Source organism: Plectropomus leopardus, chromosome 12, assembly GCF_026936395.1.
Source record: "Plectropomus leopardus strain MGB_pleo_1.0 chromosome 12, ASM2693639v1, whole genome shotgun sequence".
Classification (NCBI taxonomy): domain Eukaryota; kingdom Metazoa; phylum Chordata; class Actinopteri; order Perciformes; family Serranidae; genus Plectropomus; species Plectropomus leopardus.
Genome location: NC_142187.1, coordinates 4,206,139 through 4,229,553, shown reverse-complemented (window position 1 = coordinate 4,229,553; position 23,415 = coordinate 4,206,139). Strand labels below are relative to the sequence as shown.

General features: G+C 39.3%; 1 protein-coding gene across 2 annotated transcripts; it reads right to left on the bottom strand.

Moving 5' to 3' along the window:
- Positions 1–10,934: 10,934 nt before the first annotated feature.
- Positions 10,935–22,127, bottom strand: olfml2bb (olfactomedin-like 2Bb). Of its 2 annotated transcripts, XM_088085458.1 has the most exons (10): positions 21,800–22,127; positions 21,391–21,671; positions 18,281–18,553; positions 18,005–18,112; positions 17,251–17,415; positions 16,635–17,106; positions 15,502–15,996; positions 15,185–15,361; positions 14,357–14,553; positions 10,935–12,708 (listed from the first exon to the last, which is right to left on the bottom strand). In XM_088085458.1, the coding sequence occupies exons 2-10, from the start codon at positions 21,667–21,669 to the stop codon at positions 12,319–12,321; spliced, it is 2,556 nt and encodes an 851-aa protein (XP_087941584.1). In that variant the 5' UTR covers positions 21,670–21,671; positions 21,800–22,127; the 3' UTR covers positions 10,935–12,318. The 2 variants fall into 2 exon arrangements, with proteins under 2 accessions (XP_087941584.1, XP_087941583.1); XM_088085457.1 differs by having other exon boundaries at positions 21,391–22,127.
- Between the last annotated feature and the right edge of the window lie 1,288 nt (positions 22,128–23,415).

Sequence of the window (23,415 nt, the reverse complement as noted above, 5' to 3'; positions counted from 1 at the left end):
GTAACGCAACGCACATGCAAGTGGTGGAAATCAGGGGTCACATGGGCATCAGTAGAGCTTTTTAAAAAATAACAAAGGCATAACACGTCAATTGCCGTCATTTACTGTCCTGTTATATGTCGGCTGATCTGGTCCTCTGCTCCAAGGGTAAGGAGCTCCTGAGCCTCATTGTTTTCCCAATTTTTCCCTATCCTGGTCAACATGTCACACCTGTCCTGCCCATGGTCCTGTCCTGCCTGGTGTCTCTTTCTATAGAAAAATTTTGGCGCCGTTACAACCACTGCTGACTTAGGCCATGTTTAGACGAGAGCGGCTCTACTGAAAAAGGAAACGTTGTTTTCTTTTGAGTCTACATGAACTGTTGCAGTGTAAACAGCCCCTTAAAACTGACACAACTCCCCCATTGTAACAAAGGAACATGCCATCCAGTGCAACAATCAAGCCCATTGATGTGTCTTAATAGTTTTTTGCAAACAGTTGAGTTCACAGTGGAAGAAGATACATAAGCTTTGATACACACAAAAAACTGAGGATTAGAAAAATATAGAAGAGCATCAGACTGACCACAGCCAAAGTAGCTATACCTCACCTGGCACCACAAAAACAAAGGCAAGAGGACAATGAATAGGAAAGATATTGGTTTTGCACCACTTAAAATTGAAAATACTCATTTCTGGCTGTTTTTATGTGAAAAACATGGTATTTTAGTTTTGTGAGATTTGATGTGAAAGTCTGTGGTTTTGATTATATTGGAAACGCAGTGAGATGTTGTTGATACTGCGCCCTGTCTGTCTTTTCCCAGCTGTTGTTCACATCTGGCTAACACTAATATATCCTCTGAGGCAGAGACTAAACAGTTACTTGATTCTATTATTAAATTACAGAGCCCTACAATCAGTGGTTTTATACTGGTCCTTTGGGGGTGTTGGACTCCCCTTAGCAGACAACTCTTCCTGCACTTTGTTCAACTGTCCATGAAAGTGTCCTCCTCCTTTCTCCTCAGATGGTTTTTGTTTATGTTTATAGCCTTCTCAAAAAGTGCAGGATGAAAAAAAGCCTTGATTTAAGTGCACTGAATAAGACGTGCATGGCATGTGACTTTACATTAAATTAATTGAACATGTTTGCAGTTACTGATCTGGTGAGCAGGGACATGTTGGTAGATTCCCAGGACAGCCAGTGCTCTTACTTTAGTACTCCTGAGGGTCTGTAGCAGTGTGTCTGCTAATAAAGCTGACACTGAGTGATTGCACTAACAAAACTAAGTGATTCCAGATGTTGTTTGAAACACAGAAAATGTTCAGTGGCTTATTTTTTGTTGTCACAATGCCCGAATTGTTCCTTCAATGGTCATAATGAGTGTTGTTCGTATAAAGATGCCACTTTAGTGATCAGACCCTTCTGTTTTTCGTTTCTGTCTTCTGTCTGTCTCCTGATCCGTCCTGCAGACCTTACAGTGATGAAACTGAAATGGATTTTCCATTTGCAGATTGCAGTAAAACCTTTAGTTCACACTTTTACAGTTTGAAGAGGGAAAATTTAGTATTTTCTCAACACATGAGGCATATGCGCCCCGACAACTTATCACCACTTAAAGTCTATTTTTGGTCTCTGACAGGCTCATTTTGTTATTGTAATGGTGCGTGCCCACCATACGTGATTGCACCTGACAACAAATCCACTCCCATGCATTTTGTATTGGAAGCGACTGATTCGCTGTACAAACAGGGAGTGTACAGGCAGTGTAAAAGGGGCTACAGTTCTGGATAATGGGATGGCCCAAGCCATTAACCTGTAATACGTTGCCTTTAATTGAAGATGAACACATACATGTAAAATAACAACCCACCACATGTTCTGAATGATTCTGCAGACTCGCCTGTTCTCAGTTCTTATGTCATTATGACAATGCCAGGTTACTGAAAATATGAAACATTTATGTGTGAAGGATTGTGATAGTCAGTGCCCCTGGACCACTTTGAATCATTTTATATGTGTGCTGACTTGACTCAACAGGAACTGTCAGCTAATAAACTGCAGCATATTAAGCAGGCTATTGTTCAAGCCTGTTCTCATTCTAAACTCTTAAAATACAGCTGCTTTGAAATTGCTTTTGGTGTAAGTTTGCAATACCAAAAGCTGCCTCATACCCTTATGAATTGTGGCAGGATGCCGTCAGGTTGAAATGCTGCCAGTTACAACTTAAGTAGGGTGGGCAGGAGGGGCAGTGGATGGGTCCAACAAAGCAGACTTTCGTGCAGGAGTATGGCGTTCGCTTTCTCTCTGAATGTGATGTTTTTTCTACATCTAGCCATTAGAGCTTTTATTCTCTGCCCGAAACCGGTTGGGCCTGACCTGACCTGCCGGGATTTGGTCACTGCATCACCATCGCTGTGGATACTAGATGCACTGAGGGGTGCAGCCTGCTTTGCTGAACCTGTCATGCTTGAGATGACAAACAAAAGGAAGAGAAAAAGGGGAAGTGGTGCAAGGGAACAGTTAGCACCTCGCTTGTATTACATGTTTTAATATTAAAAAATATTTATTTTCTTATATACAAAATATAATATAGTATAACCCTATTTTTACAGTACAAATTCAGGTTTTTAATCGGGCTTGGTCCCAAACCTGCAGCCGTGGGTTGGGCTTAGACAGAAACTGTGCAATTTCATGTAGAATAGGGCCTCATTTTTGGGCCCAGTCAAAGCTCTGCTTACCATGTGCCTCCTTCATTTGTAGAAGCAATTGCATTTGTTGACATCCTAGCATTGGCTACCATGTGCTTTTGTTGCCGAAACATAATCAAGTGCAACGTAATCCCACCATGTGCTTATGGTATCTCGGAAAATCAACAGCAGAAGGAGGAGAACACCAAGAGTGCAATATGCAGACCTGTAGGTCCACTGCTAAGCAGCAACATATGACGACTTGGGATGAGAACGTGTTTATCATTCTCATTTTCCTGCTCAAAAAGAAGCACTTTGGGATGGAGACGTCCAGACTGCCTTTGGAGAAAATGACATCATATTCATACAGCAGATGTTGACGTCTGGATCAGTTAGTTGCATCATAAATAATCAGAGCTTTTATGTGGATGTCTGACACTCTGGCTTGCTTATTGTCCACACCAGAACACAAGATGACTTTGAACCTACTTCCTGTAACCCAATGAAGAGTTAACAGCAGGAGAGCAAAGCAGTGACACAATGGAGGATGTGAGTCACACGTAAACCCCCGACCTTAGGACTCTGCGGTTTCTGTGTGTGGACTTATGGGAGAGCAAGACGGGGATCTCTACTGCAGAGATCTGCTGCTGTGATCAGACTTACAGGAAAGGTGATTTTTCTTGGTCATTATTGAAAAGAATGTAAAAGACTTTTGGCAGGGAACTGTGGGAGTCTGTCAAAGGTGCAGTATTTGCACATTCATGCAAGACCTCTTCCAGAATGAGTTATTTCTGTGTTTCTTTTTCTAATAACATTTCCAAACTCTGGTTGCAGACAGGCACGGCAAACTAAATTTATTTTCCAGTGTGTGTGATTGAAGTGTGATTGAGCACCGTCTAACCTCCAGCTCTTTTATGCTTTCTGACAATTCTTCACTTTTACAGCCCTATGAGCTACCTGAGCCGCTTGTCATTTTCTGATACTCCCAGCATTTTGTACAAACCACAACAAAACCAAGTCTGTCCATATTTCACTGGCATTTTTTTTCTCTGTCTGTCTGCGACGCTCAGAGTAACAAACCAGATGTTGTAATAATGTCTGGGAGACTCATCAGCTCTCTCTCCTGTCTCCCTACCTCTCATCTCGGCTTCTCCCTTTCCTCTCCACTCGTCATATTTCCCACCACTCTCCTCCTCCCTTCACCTCTACATGCTCTCTCTTCATCACTCCCCTCTCCGCTGCTTTCTAGTGTTTCCTCTCTTACAGCATCAAGGTCTGGCTGGAAGCTGAAGTCTCTGCGTTTCATTTCATATCATATATAAACAATATATTTAATCCTCCAAAACCTCTTGACCTCTTAGTTTCCCCTAAATGCCTCACTAGAATTCTGTGAATATAGCAAAAACTTAATTCACAAAAAAATGGGAGCATCATCAACATTATATTTTTTATCAGTATGTTTCCATTTCCATTGATTTGTTTTTTCTAACAAATGTCAACAACAATAACTAACCCATCCTAAAACTGGCTTGGTTCCATCAGTCGTATCAAATTCATATTCATAATTGGCAGTCATCATTTTTTGAACGACATACTATACTATGAAGTTTTGTGGGGGTTTTTGTACTATACTATAACATTTTTATGACATTTTCAGCAACAGGCTACACAATGACGTTTTCTTGCATTTTTGGATGACATACTATACCAGCTTTCAATTAAAATTCAAAGGGGTCCTGCTTGCTAAAATTCCCTCCCAGCAAAGGTCCGCACCTCATGCCTAAATTCAGAATCAGGATTAATTGAATATTTTTACCTCGATTACGATTAATGAATGATTATTTTGCTTTTTTTGTGGTTTGTTTTTTTTGTACTCATAGTTCACTAACACAGTTTCATGTGACCATGGTGTCTTAGCGTGTAATTAGCATATGATTTCTTATTATTTGTTAAACCTTCCAGCATTATATGAAAATTAAAGCTCCATCTTAAAAAAACTTTAGGTAAATTTAAGCATATTGTGCTGATAATAGGCCAACCTCTCCTGACTGCAGGACTCTGACTTTAACTTCTGTGCTATTAATCATTTTACTCAGGAATTAAAAGCTTTTGAGTAGGCCCACTTCTCCTATAGCTGCCAACAGCCTGCCAACATTCCCAGTTAGAGGAAGGGAGAAAATGAGGCCATGTGCTTGTGACCCCAGGCCCTATAAACATTACATCTGCCCCTGGTAATAATAATGAGAGCTCAGCGCGAGTGGCTGGATGAGACAGGGAGAGTCCTCATGTTTCTAAATAATTCCTTCTAAGAGTGATTAAACCTGAAACTCACACAATAAATTGCCCTGCAGTACTCCTTAAAAAATTATTCTTACATTCATCATTCTTACATTTTATTACAACTTAGCCACGAGTCCGGATAGGATGAAGTCCGTATCCGCCAGCTCTGTCCACTGAGCCACCAGGCACCCCCTTTTGGCCGTTTTTTAATCATACTATACTGTGGCATGTCTCAACATGCTATACTAAGTGCTTTTCAGCTGTTTTTTGGACATTTTTCGGCCTTGAATTGTGTGCTTTCGATGTTAAGTCAACTGTGGAGGATGAAAAGTTCGCTGGTAAGATCAGGACCACAAAAATGACCTAAAAACATTATAGTATAGTATGTTGTGAAAAAAGACCCAAAATGCCACAAAAACATCAAAGTATAGTATGTTTTCCAAAAATGTCGTAGTATAGTATGTTGTCCAAAAATGCATAAAAACATCATAGTTGCCGCTCTTCCTGAGGTTTCTTCCTTTTTTTCCCCCCGGTTTCAGGGGTTCTCTTTCGGGAGTTTTTTTTTTGGGGTGATGTGAGGGTCTAAGGGCAGACGGATGTCGTACACTGTAAAGCCCTCTGAGACAAACCATGTTTTGTAATAATGGGCTCTATGAATAAAATTAACTTGACTTGACTTGACTATAACATGTCATTCATAAAATTCATAGACTGATAGCTAGATAGCTAGATTCTTTATTAATCTAACATGAAATTACATTTGTTACATTTATGTTGTTAACAAAAAAGCATATATTAAAGCATATATGTGTGTGTGTGTGTGTGTATATGTGTATATATATATATGTAATTATTAACTCATAAATAAATACTGTATGACAAATTCTTATAATCCTCAATTCTAAGAAACATATCCTACTTAATAATAAATACTTTGCAGTGAATAAAGTTTCAGTGTAAAAGAATGCAGTAATTTAAAGCAATGGTTATTTTAAGGCATTAAAAAGTCTAATGGCAGCAGGCAGGAAAGTCTTCCTGTAGTGTTCAGACTTGCATCTTGGTGGAATCAACCTGTGGCTGTATGTGCTCTGCCGAAACACCTGCAAGGGTGTGGAAGGGGTTGGTGGGATTTTCCATAATGCTCTTTAGTTTTAGAGCATTCTCCTCTATTCCACCTGCTGAATGGAATACAGTTCAGAGCCAACAATAGAGCCTGCCTTGTTAATCAGTTTGTTGTTTTTGTCGGCTGTACGAGCACCCTCTCCTCAGCACACTACACCAAAGAACAAAGCACTGGCCACAGCAGACTGGTAGACCATGCACAGCAGGGGTCTGCAGATGTTAAAGGGCCTCAGCTTTCTTAAAAAGTACAGTTGGCTTTGGCCTTTTTTGTACAGAGCCTCCATCTGGGTCTTCCAGTCCAGCTTGTTGTCAAGCTGCACCCCCAGGTATCTGTAGCTGAATTCAAGCTCCACTTCAGTACCCCTAATGTCAACTGGGACTGGTTTGGGCCTCTTTCTCCCAAGGTCTACAACCATCTCCTCCGCCTCATCTCCTCAGTTTTGGAGATGCTGAGCTGCAGATGGTTGTCATTACAGTCAGCAAACGCTCCAACAGTAGCCCTGTACTCCTCCATACCTCCGCTATCAATGAGACCAGATCTGAAAAAAAAGATTAAAACGTCATAGTTTATGTTGTTGAAAAAATGCATAAAATGTCATATTATAGTATGTTGTTCAAAAAATGATCACAACATCATAGTGTATTATATTATGACATGCTATACTATGTAGTTTTCGGTCAATTTTTCAACGTGCTTTATTGTGTTTCTGGCTGGGTTTTTTTGACATACTATACTATGACCTGTCTCGATATGGTATACTAAGTGGTTTTCAGCTGTTTTTTTGGACATTTTTCGGCCTGCACTTTCAACATGAAGTCAGCTATGGAGGATGATAAGCTAGCTGGTAAGATCAGTATGGACCACAAGAATGACCTAAAAAAATTACAGATTACTGTATAGTATGTTGTCCAAAAATGCATAAAAACATCATTGTATTTTATGTCATCCAAAGATGCATAAAAACATCATAGTATAGTATGTCGTCCAAAAATGCATAAAAACATCATAGTATAGTATGTTGTCCAAAGATGCATAAAAACATCATAGTATAGCATGTCGTCCCAAAAAGGCATAAAAAAGTCATTGTATAGTAAATCGTTCAAAAATGCATGAAAACATCATAGTATAGCATGTCGTCCAAAAAATTCTGAAAACATCATAGCATAGTATATAATTTAAAAAAATGTTTAGTACATGGTATATACATATATAGTACAATATGTATAGTATATGGCATACACATATATAATATAATATGTCCTCCAAAATTGTAAAAAAATGACTAGGTATTTTGTGTCATCCAAAATAGCATAATAAGGTCATATTAAGGTATATTGCACAATTTATTCATTCTATGGTATGTTGTCAAAATAGCATAAAAAGTCATAGCATAGTATACACATACACTATAGTATGTTTTCCAAAAAAGTAATGAAACTAGATAATATTCTATATCATCCAAAATACCATCAAAAAATAATTGTATAGCAAGTCGTTCAAATCTGCATTAAAACAGCAGAAAACAGTCACGGTATAGTATGTAGTTCGAAATTGCATTAAATAAAGTCAGAGCATAGCACTTCATTTAATACAGCATAAAATGTCATACTGTGTATCAGTGAAAAAGAGCAGAAAAATGACATTCTATATTGTCATCCAAAGTAGCATGCTCAAGTTTGTAGTAAAAAGTTAAAAAGGGGTTGACAGATAATCAACAAAAAGTTGTCATTGCTTTTCTGCTGCATACTCAAAAATTTTGAAAAAATGAATTGATGTGAATTTATTACACAATAAAGAAAGGTGCCCCATGGGTAAAGGCCTTAACTATTTCCAATCATCATTAATCATTGATTTGATCTGTGAGGATCATTTTGCAATTATACTCCCAAACATTAGGATTCTATGTTCTGATTGTATGTTTAAGACATATGAATATGTGATTCTTGTATTGTCTTGTCAGTTTGCAATTTAAGTTCAACTAAAGTGGAGAAACCTGGAGTGACAAAACAAGATTATTTTGGCATTTGTTAATCCCTCTTCTGACATTTGACCTCTACATACATCTCTCTCATTATCTATCTTTCCCTTTCTCTTTTCTTTGTCTTTCCTTACGGCTTTTTTAATCTACCATTTTTACTTTTTTATTTGTCATTCCATCCTTTAAACAGACTACTTTAGCAGATTTTTTTGTCATCTCTTCTCATGTCTTCCATAATCTGCTGCACACTAACCTCTGAGTGAGTCTGTGTATGATCTAAAGGTCTCGATCTTTCTCCTCTCTCTCTCTCCCTTTCTTTTTCTTTCTTTGTACAGATTTGAAGCCCAGTGGTAGTCAGGAATGTGTATGCAGATACCGCTGCTATCTTGAAACCAGACATTATGCAGTGTGTGTGTGTGTGTGTGTGTGTGTGTGTGTGTGCGTGTGTGCGTGTGTGTGTGTGTGTGTGCGTGTGTGCGTGTGTGTGTGTTGTAAACCAGACATTTGGCTCTGTAAACTTGGACAGATATGACTGTGTTTTGTAAAGTGTGTGTGTGTGTGTGTGTGTGTGTGTGTGTGTGTGTGTGTGTGTGTGTGTGTGTGTGTGTGTGTGTGTGTGTGTGTGGTCCTCATGTAGACATTTGAACCAAGTGGTTTAAAGACAGTTGACACACACACAAATACAGACACACAGACACACATTCAGCTTGGTAAGTCAGTTGATATGAATGGGAGCCTTTCTTCTACATCCTGCTAGGTGGTCACTTACCACACACACACACATGCAACACACACACACACATGCAACACACACACACACACACACACAGACATATACACACGTGCTCCCCACCCACCCACCCACACACACACACACACACACACACACACACACACACACACACACACACATAAACATGACGGTTATATAACTTTTGATGTCATCTCCAGTCGGCTTTACTGGAACATTCCTGCTTTAAGTCGTGCATTTGTAATTTGTTTGTGTTGTTTGTATATTTTGGAATCATTTTGTCTGAAACATTCTCTTCACTATAGTTGAATTTGAGTGGTACTTTAGGTGAACTGCATCTTATTATTTGCAGCTGCTGCAAAAACACAGTGCAAGTACGATTGTGCCACTGAGATGAGGAGTTATTTTACAATTAATATTTTCTCTGAAGGTTTGAGTGCACCAGGTTAACTTCTCTGGAGAGTCCATTAGCACGCACGTGTCAGAAGCTGCAGGACCGCAGCAGAGGGCCCATAAACCAGACCTTGAAGTGGAGCTATTAATTCCCAGTGTGCTCGCCTGCATTAAAAACATGGCATTGTTATAGATATTTTAGGGCTGGGGCGATGCGTCGTCATAATGGACGCGTCGCACCATTTCACACAGTGCGCCCCGGGAGAGTGTGAGCAGCGCTGAGCGTGTTGTTTTTTGTCTCAGCACTTGTGTATCAAGTTAGAGCGTGCACACTGCTCGCCCGAGCAGCGCTTGTCAGGCGCGTCTGAGCTGCGTGTCAGCTGCAGTACATCTGGAGAAACAGTGCCTTGCTGTTTTTTAACGCGTGACACTCACATTTGTTGACTCTATACCACTTTGTGCCGCAGTTTAAAGTCTCTCTGTCACAGAGATGAGGAAATACAAAGATGTTTGTTTTACCTCAACTTCCTTGCTTCCCTTTCAAAACAAAAGCCCCCTGACTGTCTCTGTGGACAGAATGCCATCAGTTGCTAATACAATGCATTTTATTTTGAAACTTTTACGGGATGGGGTTGTCAGCTGTGCAGGAGCTCGCACAACCTCATAAATGAGTGGAATATGTGCCTATAAATATGAAAATACAGCACTCATATCAGCAGGCAGCAGGTATGCCTTAAGGTCCAGTTAAGGCTGGACTATTTTGATGCAGAAAGAACGGACTAGTTATAGTTATTTCTGTTTGAGAAAACTTTTAGTGTTATTCAAATTGCACTAATTTTACTGTAAAATGTTTTGTTGGACTGCTAGATTTGAGGCTTGTTACTGTAACAAAGAGTAACTGTTTTGTTACTCTTCATTAAGTGACTTGAATTTTACATTGTTTTATTTATGTATCTGTTAGATTGCTAAATGTAGATTGCACTACATTCCTTTTACTTTTTTACATTTATTTTATTTTGAAAAGACTTCATATCAGACTGTAAAACACAGATTACCAGTTCAGACTGGGCTATTTTTGTTGGGGAATAATGACCTGCAGTGTATGACAAGTTTTAAAATGTTATTTTTAGTATATTTGTTGTTATATTAATCGAGTAATAAAAAATAATAGTTAGATCAATTTAAAAAAAATCGATAGATTATTCGATTGATCGAAAAAATAATCTTTATAAAAATAATCATTAGGTGCTGCCCTAAAATATTTTAATTATTTTAGTCCATTTGGACTAATCTGATCTGAAGAGCTGGAATGAAAATGGCTCTCCCCTTTTTTACCAAATTAGCTCTGGCTCTTGATTCAGAATTCTTTAGATCTCTGTGCTCCCCAGGGTCTGCGTTTTCACCTGTTTTCAGTTGAACTCTTTTAATCAAGGATGTATCATAAGAGGAGGGTGTTGCACAGTGCTATCTGGAAAGGTGCTATCTGTGGTGAAAATCTTATCAAACTCCAGTCAGTGTTTTTTTAAGGAATTCATGTGAGACTCACTAACATGCAGAGGGTCTGGTCTGTGTCCTGAGCGTTACCAGTTGGAGGTTTACCAGCATCTGGCTGGGGCTTATTTTCCACCATGGGATCTTTCCAGTGGCTCTGCTGCTTCCAGGAAAACTAAATCAGCCTCAGGAATGGTGTCCACAGCAGGCTGGACATGCACAGGACAGACTGAAGAGAACCAAAGACAAAGAAACTTTTGACATTTTTATTATAAATTAACAAAACAAAAAGGCAAACTTGCTGTAAAGCAGTTGAAATCAACTTTGTCTAAGCAAGTGCTAGTCTTACTTGGATGGTAGAAAAAGCACTGACCATATCAGGGTGAGAGCGTCCATTCCTGTTCCCACCTGTACTAAAACCTTATGATAAGAACATAACTGAACAGGAGCGAAGGTAAATATACAACACACTAAGCAGACAAACGAGAAACTACAATAACCAATGAGCAGTTGTATGCCCCTGCGCACCGCTCAACTTGCACTTACAGTTTTCTGCTGCACACACATCTTTCCGCTGGCAGCACAGAAGATCTCTACAATCAGAGTTATGACTTGGAGTAATGGCCAGAAAAGTGTTTTTGCAGAAAATAGGATGCCACATTTGACCTTTGACCTCTTGGATATAAAATGTCAGGACTTCATCTCCTTTGAGACATTTCTATTGAATTTAAGTGTATGAATTCTTGAGTTATGTCCAAAACATGTTTTATGAGGCCACCGTCATCTTGACCTTTAACCAGCAGATTCTAATTAGTTTACTGCTTGAGTCCAAGTGGATGTTTGTACCAAATTTGGGGAAACTCCCTCAATGCCGTCTTTAGATATTGGGTTTACAATGATGAGACGAATGTTAAGTCACTATAACCTTGATTTTAGAACTTCTTCTTAAGCGAGATTTAAACAACGGCAAATCAAGCCAAAGGTAGACGGACACTATAGACAATAATAACAACCAGTGTCTGTCTGTGGCAAAAATAACCATTTTAAATGGATGTACAGTGACAGTGCACAAATGCTCCATGTGCTTAAATTGGGGGCTGCAGCCCTCTTTCTTAATAGTGGACCAGTTTAAAATCATGATGTTCACATCAGTCACTTAGATAGAAAAACATGGAAAAATATGGTTCCAGTTTAAAAATTGCAAAAGTTAGCCTTTAGTTTTGAGAGTGGCAGCTGTACGGTGATTTCTGCATTGCAGTCAGATGTGCAGAGGGAAAGGAACTTTCCATATGGAGAAATAAAGACGTGAATATATTTATTTACATTCATTCATATGACCCCTGGGGTTTTGTCTTTTTCCAAATTTATATATTTCCACTTGTTTTCTGACTTCTTGTGAGTTAAGTGCTGTTCTTGCTAATATTGTATTGGGTGTGTGAGACAAAGCAGCAGCTGAGGTCAATATAAAAACACATTCAGTTAGACTGAGCAGTCTAACAGTCAATTAGAAATAAAGCATCAATACAATATCTGTTTAGTTATTATGCTCTCAGCTTTGTTCGAACCTCCTGGATGTGCGAAATGCCGACTCTCAGTCCTCCATTCATTTTTTTCATCTGTGTGTCCATTCACTGTGCTAATAAGCAAAGACGACATCATACGTCATCTGATGACTGTTGTCCCATGCGTACAGTTTCTTGTCCAGCGGGCAGTAAGCCAGCTGAGACGTGTGCGCATGCATGTTCGTGAACGCCAGGCTCGGCACGGTGTGTGTGAGAGTGTGTGTGTCAAAGGCGTACGTCACATTAGCATAGCGGTGCTCCATACTGTTCACTGCATAAAGCACGCCGCAAACCAGGAAGCTGTTTCCGTAGCGACCACGCCGAAGGCCTGTGCGGAAGCTCTGTATTGGCTGCAGGTCTCGGGGGCGGAGGTGGATCAGCAGGATGACTTCCTGGTGGAACCCCTCAGTGTCCAGAGCGGGATAGAGCAGCCACAAGCCCGACTCATCAACAGCAAACTCCACCTGTGAAATATCAAACTTGCTGTAACTTACAGAGAGCCAAACATCTAAGACTAAAACTCATTCATACTTTAAGCTTTTGTTACCTTTACACTTAAAATCTGTATTTTTAGCTTAAAGAATAAACATACAAGGAAATTACCTAAAAAGTGCTTAGAAATTATTTAAATAATCTGTAACAAAAACTCTACGTACTATATGTCACTAGGAAAATTATCGAGTTTTTTTTTTTACTAGGCTATTTTACACTAAAAAAAGAACAAAAAAAGAAAATGACCTTGAAGAAATTAGTAAAAAGTTCAACAAAATTAAATGAAAAGAAAAAGTTAATGAAAAAAAACAAAAAAGAAAGGAAATGACCTGGAAAAAGTGCTTTAGAAATTATAGTAATTTGTAAATTTGTAAATATGTAATTATATGGAATTCTGATAATTATAAATCTAGTTTTTCTCTAGCTTTTTTTCCCAAGACATTTTCCCCTACCTATTTAAAAAAAAAAATCTAAATCTACTGATTTCTTCAATTTTGGTTGCTTGGGGTTGCTTCAGGTTTCAAAGGGTTCAACACACAAGAAACAAAATAGAGGTTGAAAGATTATCAGCCTGGCAGATTACTGGGGCCGATAGTTAGCGTTTTGCCGATTAGCTGTATCGGTATTTTATTTCAATGATTGCCGATAAAATCATTTAAAAAATGCAAAGAAAGTGTCAGCATGGGAGGAAGTTTTACTTTGTAAAACCTCAAGGAGCTTTTTTCAAATTTACTTATTTATTATATTAGATAATTTATTTTAATTTTTCTTAATTTATTTCTTTATGTATTTACTTAATTTTTTTTTATTAATTATTAAAATTTTTTTTTTTTTTTTTAGATTTTATAAAAAACTTTATAAAAAAGTTGCTGGGAACTTGCTGTATATGATGTTGAACATTTCAGTCTTGGTTAAACATTTGTTAAAGACATATAAACGTATTTTGTGTTGGGAGTTTGTTATATTACAAATTCTAAATATTCACAGAAAGATTACAGTTTTATTGTAAATGTATATCGGTTCCAAATATCGATTATCAGTCTCATTAATTACTAATAATCGGTATCATTATCGGCCCTGAAAAACCAGTATTGGTCGACCCCTAATACAAATGTAAATAAGTGAGCTTTTGAGTCAGGGGTTTTATTGAACTTTAAAGACAGCTATGCTAGCTGATTCCCAATGCTTCCACAGCCTTTTTGCTAAGCTAACGAACATCTTCAAAACTGCAACTCTTTGCTTAATGCACAAACATGGAGAGTTGTATTGATCTACTCATCTCACGCTCAGAACCAAAATAAAATAGATGTACTCCCAGAATGTATAACTATTCCTTTAAATAATTTTTTAAAACTTTAATCAGGGTAAAGTCTTGAGATATTTCAGGTGAAATATGAATTGAAATGAACAAAGAACAAAACTACAGCACTTGTTTCTACTCCTGCTATTTGCCCTTTTGAACTCTGTAGTGATTTGTAGTATTTTTGTTCCCCACTCTGACCTGTTATGACCCCTCAAAGTGTCCCCAGTGTATATCCCACTAGTAAATCATCATGAGGTGCGTCTTGTACTGTTAAATCGCAGCTACCACTCTCACATTAAGTATACCATGGGTCTTACTTCAGTTTGTGTCCTGTGAGCTTGCTCCTCCAGTAGAGCATCATGCAGTGTGGTCCAGGCAGCTACGTATCTGTGTCTCAGGTCATATCTGATGATGTCCCTGCTGAAGGCACGGTTGTAGTAGAAAGCTCCATTATACACCACGTGGCCTGTTCCAGTGAAGCTGTAGGGCAGCTTGTATGAGTTACTTGCCTGACCTGAGCGGGAAGAGCACACAGAAGACATACATGCAGCTGGTCAGGTTCACAAACCACACCTTGACCTTCAGAACATGTGTAATCACGACTGCATATCCAGGTGTGATCCATACATCCAATAGTAGTAAGTGTTTTTGCTTGGGCTGCCCCTTTGAAAGCTGGAGATTTAAATCATCAGTTAAAGACCCTCAGTCAACTACGATTACATCAAGTGGAGCAGTTGTTTTTCTCTGTGCAGTGTACTTCTGAGGACAGTTTTGGACCCCCGATTTTCCTGCAGAGTGAGCACTCTTGACTTTCAAGCTACTTTTTGGAACAGAGAGATGGCGTTTGTTTGATACCTAGTGCTCCTAATGGACACTCCAGCGCCAACATTATAAAATTAATACATAGTGGTAGATGCTGTTGTGGTGGGCCACCACAAATAAGTGAGTGTGTGGAAAACTCTCTTGTATACTTTTTGCTAGTATGCCATTAGTTAAGCTATGGCATGCTAATAGTGGCACACATGGCTAGGCCCCTCATGTAAACTGTTTAAACTGGACACGGCTTGATGGCTTGGCATGATTGGAAACAAGTTATGGGTTCATTATCTTCTACACACCCACACACCAACAAACAAATCTTATACCCGATTTGAAGGTGTCCATGTCTCTGAACTCCAGGAGATTGTTGCCATAGTGACCATTGGTAAGGTAGATGACATTGCCATGGCCGCGAGCATCTCTCATCCAGGATCCGTCTCTACTGCCGAAAGAGTTGTGCTGGACTGGTTCAGAGATGCTGGCTACTGTGTCCTTACACACCGCTACAAAAACACAGATAAATATGACACTGTGAATCAAGACTATATAACACAATTAGCATGTTTTAATTACTGTAATGATAAAAATCCTAAAATATGCTCACTCACTACCAGATAAACTACTGTACTGTATGAATCGCTACCAGGTTTCTTTGTGGTCTTTGGTTGGTCAGCGGGGCTCTCCGTCCATACTAGCCGGGTTCTGAATCCTGGCCGAGACACTGCTGTGGGAGACGCATCAATGGGTGGACCTATGATGGTATCTGAGGGTGTGGTGGTGTGCTGGTGGGCATGCTGGGAAGGCTGAAGCGTAGTTTGGAGGGGAGTAGTTGTCATTTTGGTTGTCATTGGTTTTGGAGTTGTTGGTGGAATGTTAGTAGTTAACTCAGTCGTGGGTTTGATGGTGGTGGTGGGGACTGGTGTGGTTGTAGTGGTGGGGACTGGTGTGGTAGTAGTGGTAGGAACTGGTGTGGTTGTAGTGGTGGGAACTGGTGTGGTTGTAGTGGTGAGAACTGGTGTGGTAGTCAGGGGAGCTGTTGGTTGCTGGGTAGGTGCAGGACTGCTAGGTCTCTCTGACAGGTCCTGAAAGTGTAGTTGTGTGGTTGAAAGTCCTGGACTCTTGGTGGCAGTAGGAGTTGCTGTAAAGAAGCAAAATAGGAACTAGATTAGACAAGACAGAACTACTGGAAGTTGCTGTGCAGCAGTTGCAATACAAGGTTGGAGGAATAAGATAAAAGAGAGCACGGGTTTGTGTTGAATTATTTTTTCCAGATGATTCTATCTGCCCGCCAGAGCTGTCAGTTTTGCTACCATTAAAGTAATCAAAGTTTTGCAGTGAATGATATATTTCAGAAGACTGTATCATAAGATTGCGGAGACCTTAACACGATTGTCCCCGGGAGGTTATGGATATGACCTGCAACCACAACCGGGCTATCATCAATATTTTTGGACCAATGGATCATGACATGTAATTATTGACCTACAGAGAATCATTACCCAACAGTTCACCACAACTCAAGCCAGATATTTTACTCAGGAGATGGTAGAGACAAAAAAAACAGGGCTAAAAGAGAGTCAGTATTGGATTTACATAAATCAAATGCTCAAAAAACAAATGAGCATGATTCTTGATGCCAAATCAGTGCTAAAGTTGCTCTGTATGCTTCAATTGCTAACAAATTTGCCATAGCAATCAGTCATTAATGTCAATTAATGTTCAGTCAATGTTGCCTTCACCGTGCTCTAACACCCAATAAGGATATGTCAGACTTACTGTTTGTTCCTCTACTTTTCTCATCTTCCTCATCCTCCTCCTTGTAGCTCTGCTCCTCTGCTTTGTAAAAGGTCACACCCCTGATGACCATACCGGACTTCTCTTTGATTGGCTGCGTTGGCTCTGTCTTCTCTTTGATTGGCTGCATTGGCTCTGTCTTATTTTTGATTGGTTGTGTTGCCTCTGGTTTGTCTTTGATTGGTTGTGTTGCCTCTGGTTTGTCTTTGATTGGCTGCTTTGGCTCTGATTTGTCTTTGATTGGCTGCTTTGGCTCTGGTTTGTCTTTGATTGGCTGCTTTGGCTCTGGTTTGTCTTTGATTGGCTGCTTTGGCTCTGGTTTATCTTTGATTGGCTGCTTTGACTCTGGCTTCTCTTTGATTGGCTTTTGAGTTCCTGTCTTATTCCTGGCTGGCTGTGGTTGCTCCAGACCATCTTGCTGTTGGTTCTTCTTCAGTGTGCTCTCATATGTCTTCTGCAACAGAACAAGCACATTCCATCTAATTTCTGAAAAGTATGGACATTTTAGTTGAGATGACAATATGTTATTTGGAAATAGATATGATGTGGGAGTCTTTGCGTCTGATATGTTGGACACAAACTTTCAGATGGTTTGTACCTGCTTGTTGGCATAGGCAGCTGCTCCACTTTTCTGTCCTGCACGCTCCAAGTCAGTCACTTTCTTTTTTTTCTGCTGGGCCTTCTTCTCTTTCTCTTTTTCTTTTGCTCTTTCCTTCGCACGTTCTTTCTCTCTTGCTCTCTCAGTAAAATTACGGGCAATAGCCTGGAGTACACATACATGATGATAGTACATAAACAGTCCATCCTAAGCAGTACACACATTCACTTACAGATGCGTAGGCATCAAGTTCATTTATTAGGCTTTTTAACTTTTGCAACAGTGTGCGCTGGAATTTTTTTGTTTTTACTTATTGACCAAAGAAATAACAAGTTTGACCTCTCCCGTATCTGTTACAGTGGGTTGCCCACATAACATGATGTAAAAACGTCACACCCCTGCCACCCATGGTCCCGTCCTGCTGGATGTCCTGTTTAAACAGACACTGTCCTGGCGCTGTTACTACTTCCCATTGCGGCTTAATGGTGAGGCAAGTCTGCCCCCCCATTCCGCGAGCGTCATACAGAATGGCAAGGTGGCATGACAGCCCGATAATCCTGCCTTGAACAGACTGGCTCAGGGAAAGCCTAACAGCCTCAATTTCCCACGCACCACCCTGTTACATTCCTCCTTATGGAGAGCAGATTTTTTAAGCGAGTTTGGAGTTATATTTCCTCCATGGAACACCTTATATATAAGCTACATGTGGGTAAAAACCAGGAGTTGATGTACATATGTGTCTGTGTGCGTTTACCTTCTCCATGTTGTCCACCCTGGTCAGCAGCTTGGTTGTGATAGAGTTGAGCTTTAACAAGTCCATTCCATACAGAGAGCCCTCCAGCAGGTCAATAATAGTTGCCAGCTAAAGAGAAAAATGATACAGAGGGATTAAAGAAGGACAAAGAAAAAGAAAAAAACTTTGATCAGGTTTACAGGAATTAAAAGTTCAAAACTTCACGCTGCTTCAAGAAATAATTTACTAGTAACCACCAGAAAAACTGTGAGGGTGAAATTGTGTTTGTGTTTCTACCTTAATGTCGTCTTTGCTGGCCTCTTGTAGTTTTTTGAACCTGAACTCTCCCTCACAGGGGTTGACAGCTGAAGGTGGAGCCATGCACACACACTTCTTGCAATCCGTTCCCTTGGTGATCGTCTCCACGGTGTAAAAATCCTGGGATGGCGATGCCAGGTCGTCGTTAAGGATGCGGCTGCAGTCAGAGCGTTTGATTGGTCGAACAATACAGCGACACACACAGTCGGACCCCGAGGACACGGTCTTCACTTTGTCATAATCACCCAGCAACTGAGAGAGAGGAACAGAGTTTGTCTTTTCTTTCTCAGTATTTTTATCATCTCACTCAGGCTGCTCAGATAAAATGAAACTTTAAAGGAATAATAAACAAACTTAAACTTTTCACTCATCTTCACTATGAGTATAGGCTACTTTTCCAGATTCAGTGACTTCTTTTAAATTACTTCTTAAAACCCCGTTTTTATAGACTTGCTTTTATGAGATGTCATCTTTTTATTTATTTTACCTTTTTCATTCATTTTTCATTTATTTTATTTCCTTTTATTTGTGGTTTTATTGCTTCTGTTGTTGTTTTTGGTCTTTTTCTTTGTATTCTTTTATATTGACATTATGTGTCCTGCATCTTGCAGAATTTGTCCTCTGGTCTAAACTTTATCCTAATTCTTCCCTAGTTTTGTCTCGCTTGTGTTCAATAGGACTGTTTGGCTTTCTGTTGTTGTATCACTGTCTATGTATCCCATTTATGCTTTGCTTTAACTTTCAAAGCACTTAATAAAGTCTGTTTTTAAAAGGTGCGATATAAATAAAGTTATTATTATTATTATTATTATTGATGTTGTTACTATTTATGTTTGTTATACTAGGCTTTAGACAGAATATAGTTCTCATTCAAGTATTTCTACTGAGTGTGGACTCTGTAATATATATTAAGCATAAATACTTGAATGAAATCTAAAAAAGAGTTACAGTTGTGTTGATGTGTAGCTGCAGCAGTGGTGAGCTGCCTGAGAAGAGGATAGCTGCAGGCATTTCATTACAACAGCCACTTTTTGGTTTGGAACCCTTACAGTTTGAAGGATATTACATAACCAACCACCAGAGGGATGCAACTCGTTGCCGTGCTGCCCACGCACACACACACACACACGCAGGTCTGGGTCTGATTAACACACTATTTAAGTTGAACTGACCGACTGTGGGGTTTGGATTGTGTTTAAAGGAAAAATTAAGTATAGTCCTAGTTGTGCAAGTAAAAACAGCTTAATACAATCTCTTAATCTCATTTTCAAACCGTAAATTAGAAGTTTAAGGTTTGTAGTTAAAAAGCAATATGTGTCCAAAAGGCACAAGTGCTTTGAGTTCTCATGTGGTTTTCACTTGATGAAGTAGACGGAAAATGTTCCTGAGGTCAAGTAACCACTGAGATGTGATCTGATACCCTGAGAATGTCTGCAAGTGAGATCAGATAGAGGGAGGACTATTAAACTGGTATTAGGGTGAAGTTCAGGCTGTTTAATATCCCCCGTTATCTGGATTAGGGGAGACTGGGTATGGTTGTAACAATGGCATAGTTGTAACAGCACCACTTTCACCAAGAAGGAATGACCTGTTAGTGATGTCATACATTTATTGTTCAACTCCTTCCTTAGTAACCTTGCATATGAAATTTTATAGCTGTGTGGAGAGGTGCAAAGATTTTAAAGCAAAATCACAGATTTTTGTTTAGCCCTCTCAGACCTGAGTAAATTGGCTTGATTTCCTTAAAAAAATGGAAAAAGGGCAATGAGCAATTTAAGAAGATATTATCCACAAATTAGCAAAAAAAAAGTTTAAAAAAGTCCTACATTTAAAATAAATAAATAAGGAAATTGAATTAAAAAGGAGTGCTTTAAAAAGTAATAATTCTGTAAAAAGTTTTAAATATATCATTATGTTGATTATGACATAGTTTTTTTGTTGGTAAGAGAAACTGACAGGGGTGTGCCCACACACTAAAATCAGCATCATATGAGGTGGGGCAAGGCAAGACACTGAGGTCTGTCCCCAAAAAATGCTTTGTCCACTATGTGACACTGAGCAGATACTGCAAGAATTTACAAAGCCTCAAAAAAGAGGGTCAACACAGCTGACCTGTGTGAGCTAACACAACAGTCAAAAAGTCTTCAATTACCAGTAAGCGGATGTCTTAACTGGTTATTTACTAAAGCAGCAGACTTGTATTGTAGACTCCCTCCACACGAGGGAGGCTACTGAGCATCTGACATTGTCAGGTTAGTGAGTTAGACATAAGTAAGGATTATTTATTAGTTTCTGTATCAATTGTATATGTATTTTTTGCAATTTGTCCCATAAACTGTTAGAACTTGAACCCGGTAGTGTTACAGCTGTAGTGGGGCAGGTTGTAACAATGGAACTCCTTCTATTTGTCATAATTTAATGAATTCTGTGATATTGTTGGAAATGTTGGAAACATTTTCTTTGGAAAAGACAAACAAGAATACTTTGTATCATAATCTGAGAGCTCTAGCAACCAAGAGACACTACACTGTAGCCCTACTATACTGAGACAAAAAGTGTTACAACCGTACCGGGTCTCTCATCTTTTAGCCAGCATCACCTATTAACCCTTGAAACCTAGAGCAACATCACTTTCTTGTGCTGCTTTCACACACCTTTCACAAGTATTGAAACCTAAACTTTGAGCAAAATAGAGCAATTTCTTTCAAAAAACATGGGGAAAAGACAATGAGCAACTTGGTAAGAAATGTTCCACAAATTGCAAGAAATAAGCAGATTTAGAAAATAATTTTTAAAAAGATCAGGAAAAAATATCTAGGGTAAGAGGAAAAAGCAAGGGAAAAACAATACTAACATTTATCATATTTGAATATTTTAAATCATGTTACAGAATAATTATGTTTTTAATCACATTCCACAGGTTTTTTCCTTGTTTTTTTGTTTGTTTTTTTTAATCTGTTTTTTTCAGGTATTTGTTTTTCTAACTTTTACAAATTTCTTGCTATTTTGCTTCTTTTTGATCTGCAAAACGTGCAATTAAAAAAAAAAAGAAAGAAAATAAAAGTTTTGTATGTTTGGGGTACACTGACCTGGCTAATAACGTTCTCCTGGTTATCCGTCTCCTCCTCCAGAGGCTCCGCGGTTGGCTGCTGAACTCTCCCCTCCCAACCCACAACAGGGGCGTCTGTCCTCGGGACTGTGCCCTGCTGTGTAGCCGCGGGGGGAGCATCCCTGTCCGATGTGCCCAGCTCCGCTGCGTCGGTTAGCAGCGTCTTCTCCCGCGAGGGCTGAGCGCTCGCGCCCGACTCCAGAGCATCCAGACCGCTGACAGCGCAGCAGAAAATCAGCAGAGACAACCTGCGCCACATTTCTGCACACAAGCAGCACACAATGGACAGCTCAGAAAGAGGACACAGGTCTCAGGCAATTACCAAGTAGCTGGAGCCAAAAAACGGCTGAGCAGGTCCAGTCTGACAGTCTCGGGGAACTAACGCCCACCTTCTGCTTATCCAGCCGTCCAGTTTGGAGTCAAGCTTCGCAACAGTTGTCCTCCTTCCAAATGCTTCAAAAAAACCGTCCAAGTGTCCTCAAAAGCTTGGCAACATTTCACCAAGTTTAGCCTGGAAAATTAAAAATAAACTTTACACATCCGACTCGTGCAGTTCTCGGATGTGAGTTATTCACGGTGAATTCGCTCATTAAAGGGCTGAATTAAAAAACATGAAAAAGTTCATGAATAAAATACCGGGGACCGGTTCCATTCGACGTGTCGCCGGTGAGATGGGTGGCGCCGACAGAGGAGACAGGCCTTCATACCGGACCCGGTCCAAACCAGGACTGAGAGAGAGAGAGAGAGAGAGAGAGAGAGAGAGAGAGAGACTTAGTCAGCAGTCCCTTAAAGGAATACTTCACCCAAAAAAATTGCATATCAATAATTTACCCAAAGTTATGCTGAATTCGAGAAGAAACTTTCTAACTTTCTTTGCATTTAAAGGAAATCTTACCAGGCCTATCTAAGGGTCCAGTGTTTAGGATGTCATGGCATCTTTTGGTAGAAATGGTATGTAGCCTACACTAACAAACTGCTGTAAAATACGGCCAAATTATAACAGTAATCTACAGTTTTGTTTTGCTTTTCAAAATACAGTAAAATACTGCAAATCTTTATGCTTTTTTGGAGCCAATATTAAACTGTAAACCTGATAGTCTACTGTAAAATACTGTAATAAATATAACGGTAATATACTTTTGAAGCAATATATAGTATTGACTAGGGGTGGGAATCTCTGGCCACCTCACGATTCTATTACGATTCAGAGGGCTACGATGCAATGATAAAACCATTACCGATGCATCTCGATACCTTGATGATCTTGATGCATCTTTTTTGTGATCAGTTGTTTTATTCAATTATTTTTTTATGGATCATTTTTTCTATGCGTGATTTCTTTTTTCTCACTGTGTGACTATTAAAACAGTGTGTTTGTAATGATCCATTATTAAAATAAACACTAACACAATAAACAGCTGAATTTACTTCCATTATCTTTTATTAATAAAGAAATGGAAGAGGTATGTCTGTCATGCTTTGTGATCATTCGCTCGATGGTTGTCTGGTTGGCAGCCAGCTGTTTTTCCTCCTCATTTGGGTGGAAACGTGTAATTTGGTTTCTGATGTTTGTCATGTTCCCAAAATATTTTAACTTAGTATGACACAACTTGCATTAGGGCTGGGCAATTGTACCTAAAATTAATATCACAATTAATTGAACATTTTGCCTCTATTACTGAACGATTATTTTGCTTTTTTTGTGGTTTGTTTTTTCCCTCATAGTTCCCTGACACTGTTTCATCTGGCCATGGTGTGTTGGAGTGTAATAAACATATGATTTATTATTATTTATTAAACCATCCAGCATTATATACAAATTAAAAGCTCTGTTTTAAATAAACTTCAGGTAAATTTGAGCATATTGTGCTGATAATAGGCCAACCTCTCCTGACTGCAGGACTCTGACTTCAACTTCTGCTCTGTGTCATTAATCATTTTACTCAGGGAAAAAAAAATTGAGGAGGCCTACTTCTTCTAGAAAGACTAAAGAAATCACTTTCCA

Coding starts and splice junctions, on each gene's coding strand:
- olfml2bb (XM_088085457.1), bottom strand. CDS start 21,669: ATGTGGCGCAGGTTGTCTCTGCTGATTTTCTGCTGCGCTGTCAGCGGT. Junction 18,113..18,280: donor CCAGCAAAGACGACATTAAG/GTAGAAACACAA, acceptor TTTTCTCTTTAG/CTGGCAACTATTATTGACCT. Junction 12,709..14,356: donor CTCACAGGACACAAACTGAA/GTAAGACCCATG, acceptor GATATTTCACAG/GTGGAGTTTGCTGTTGATGA.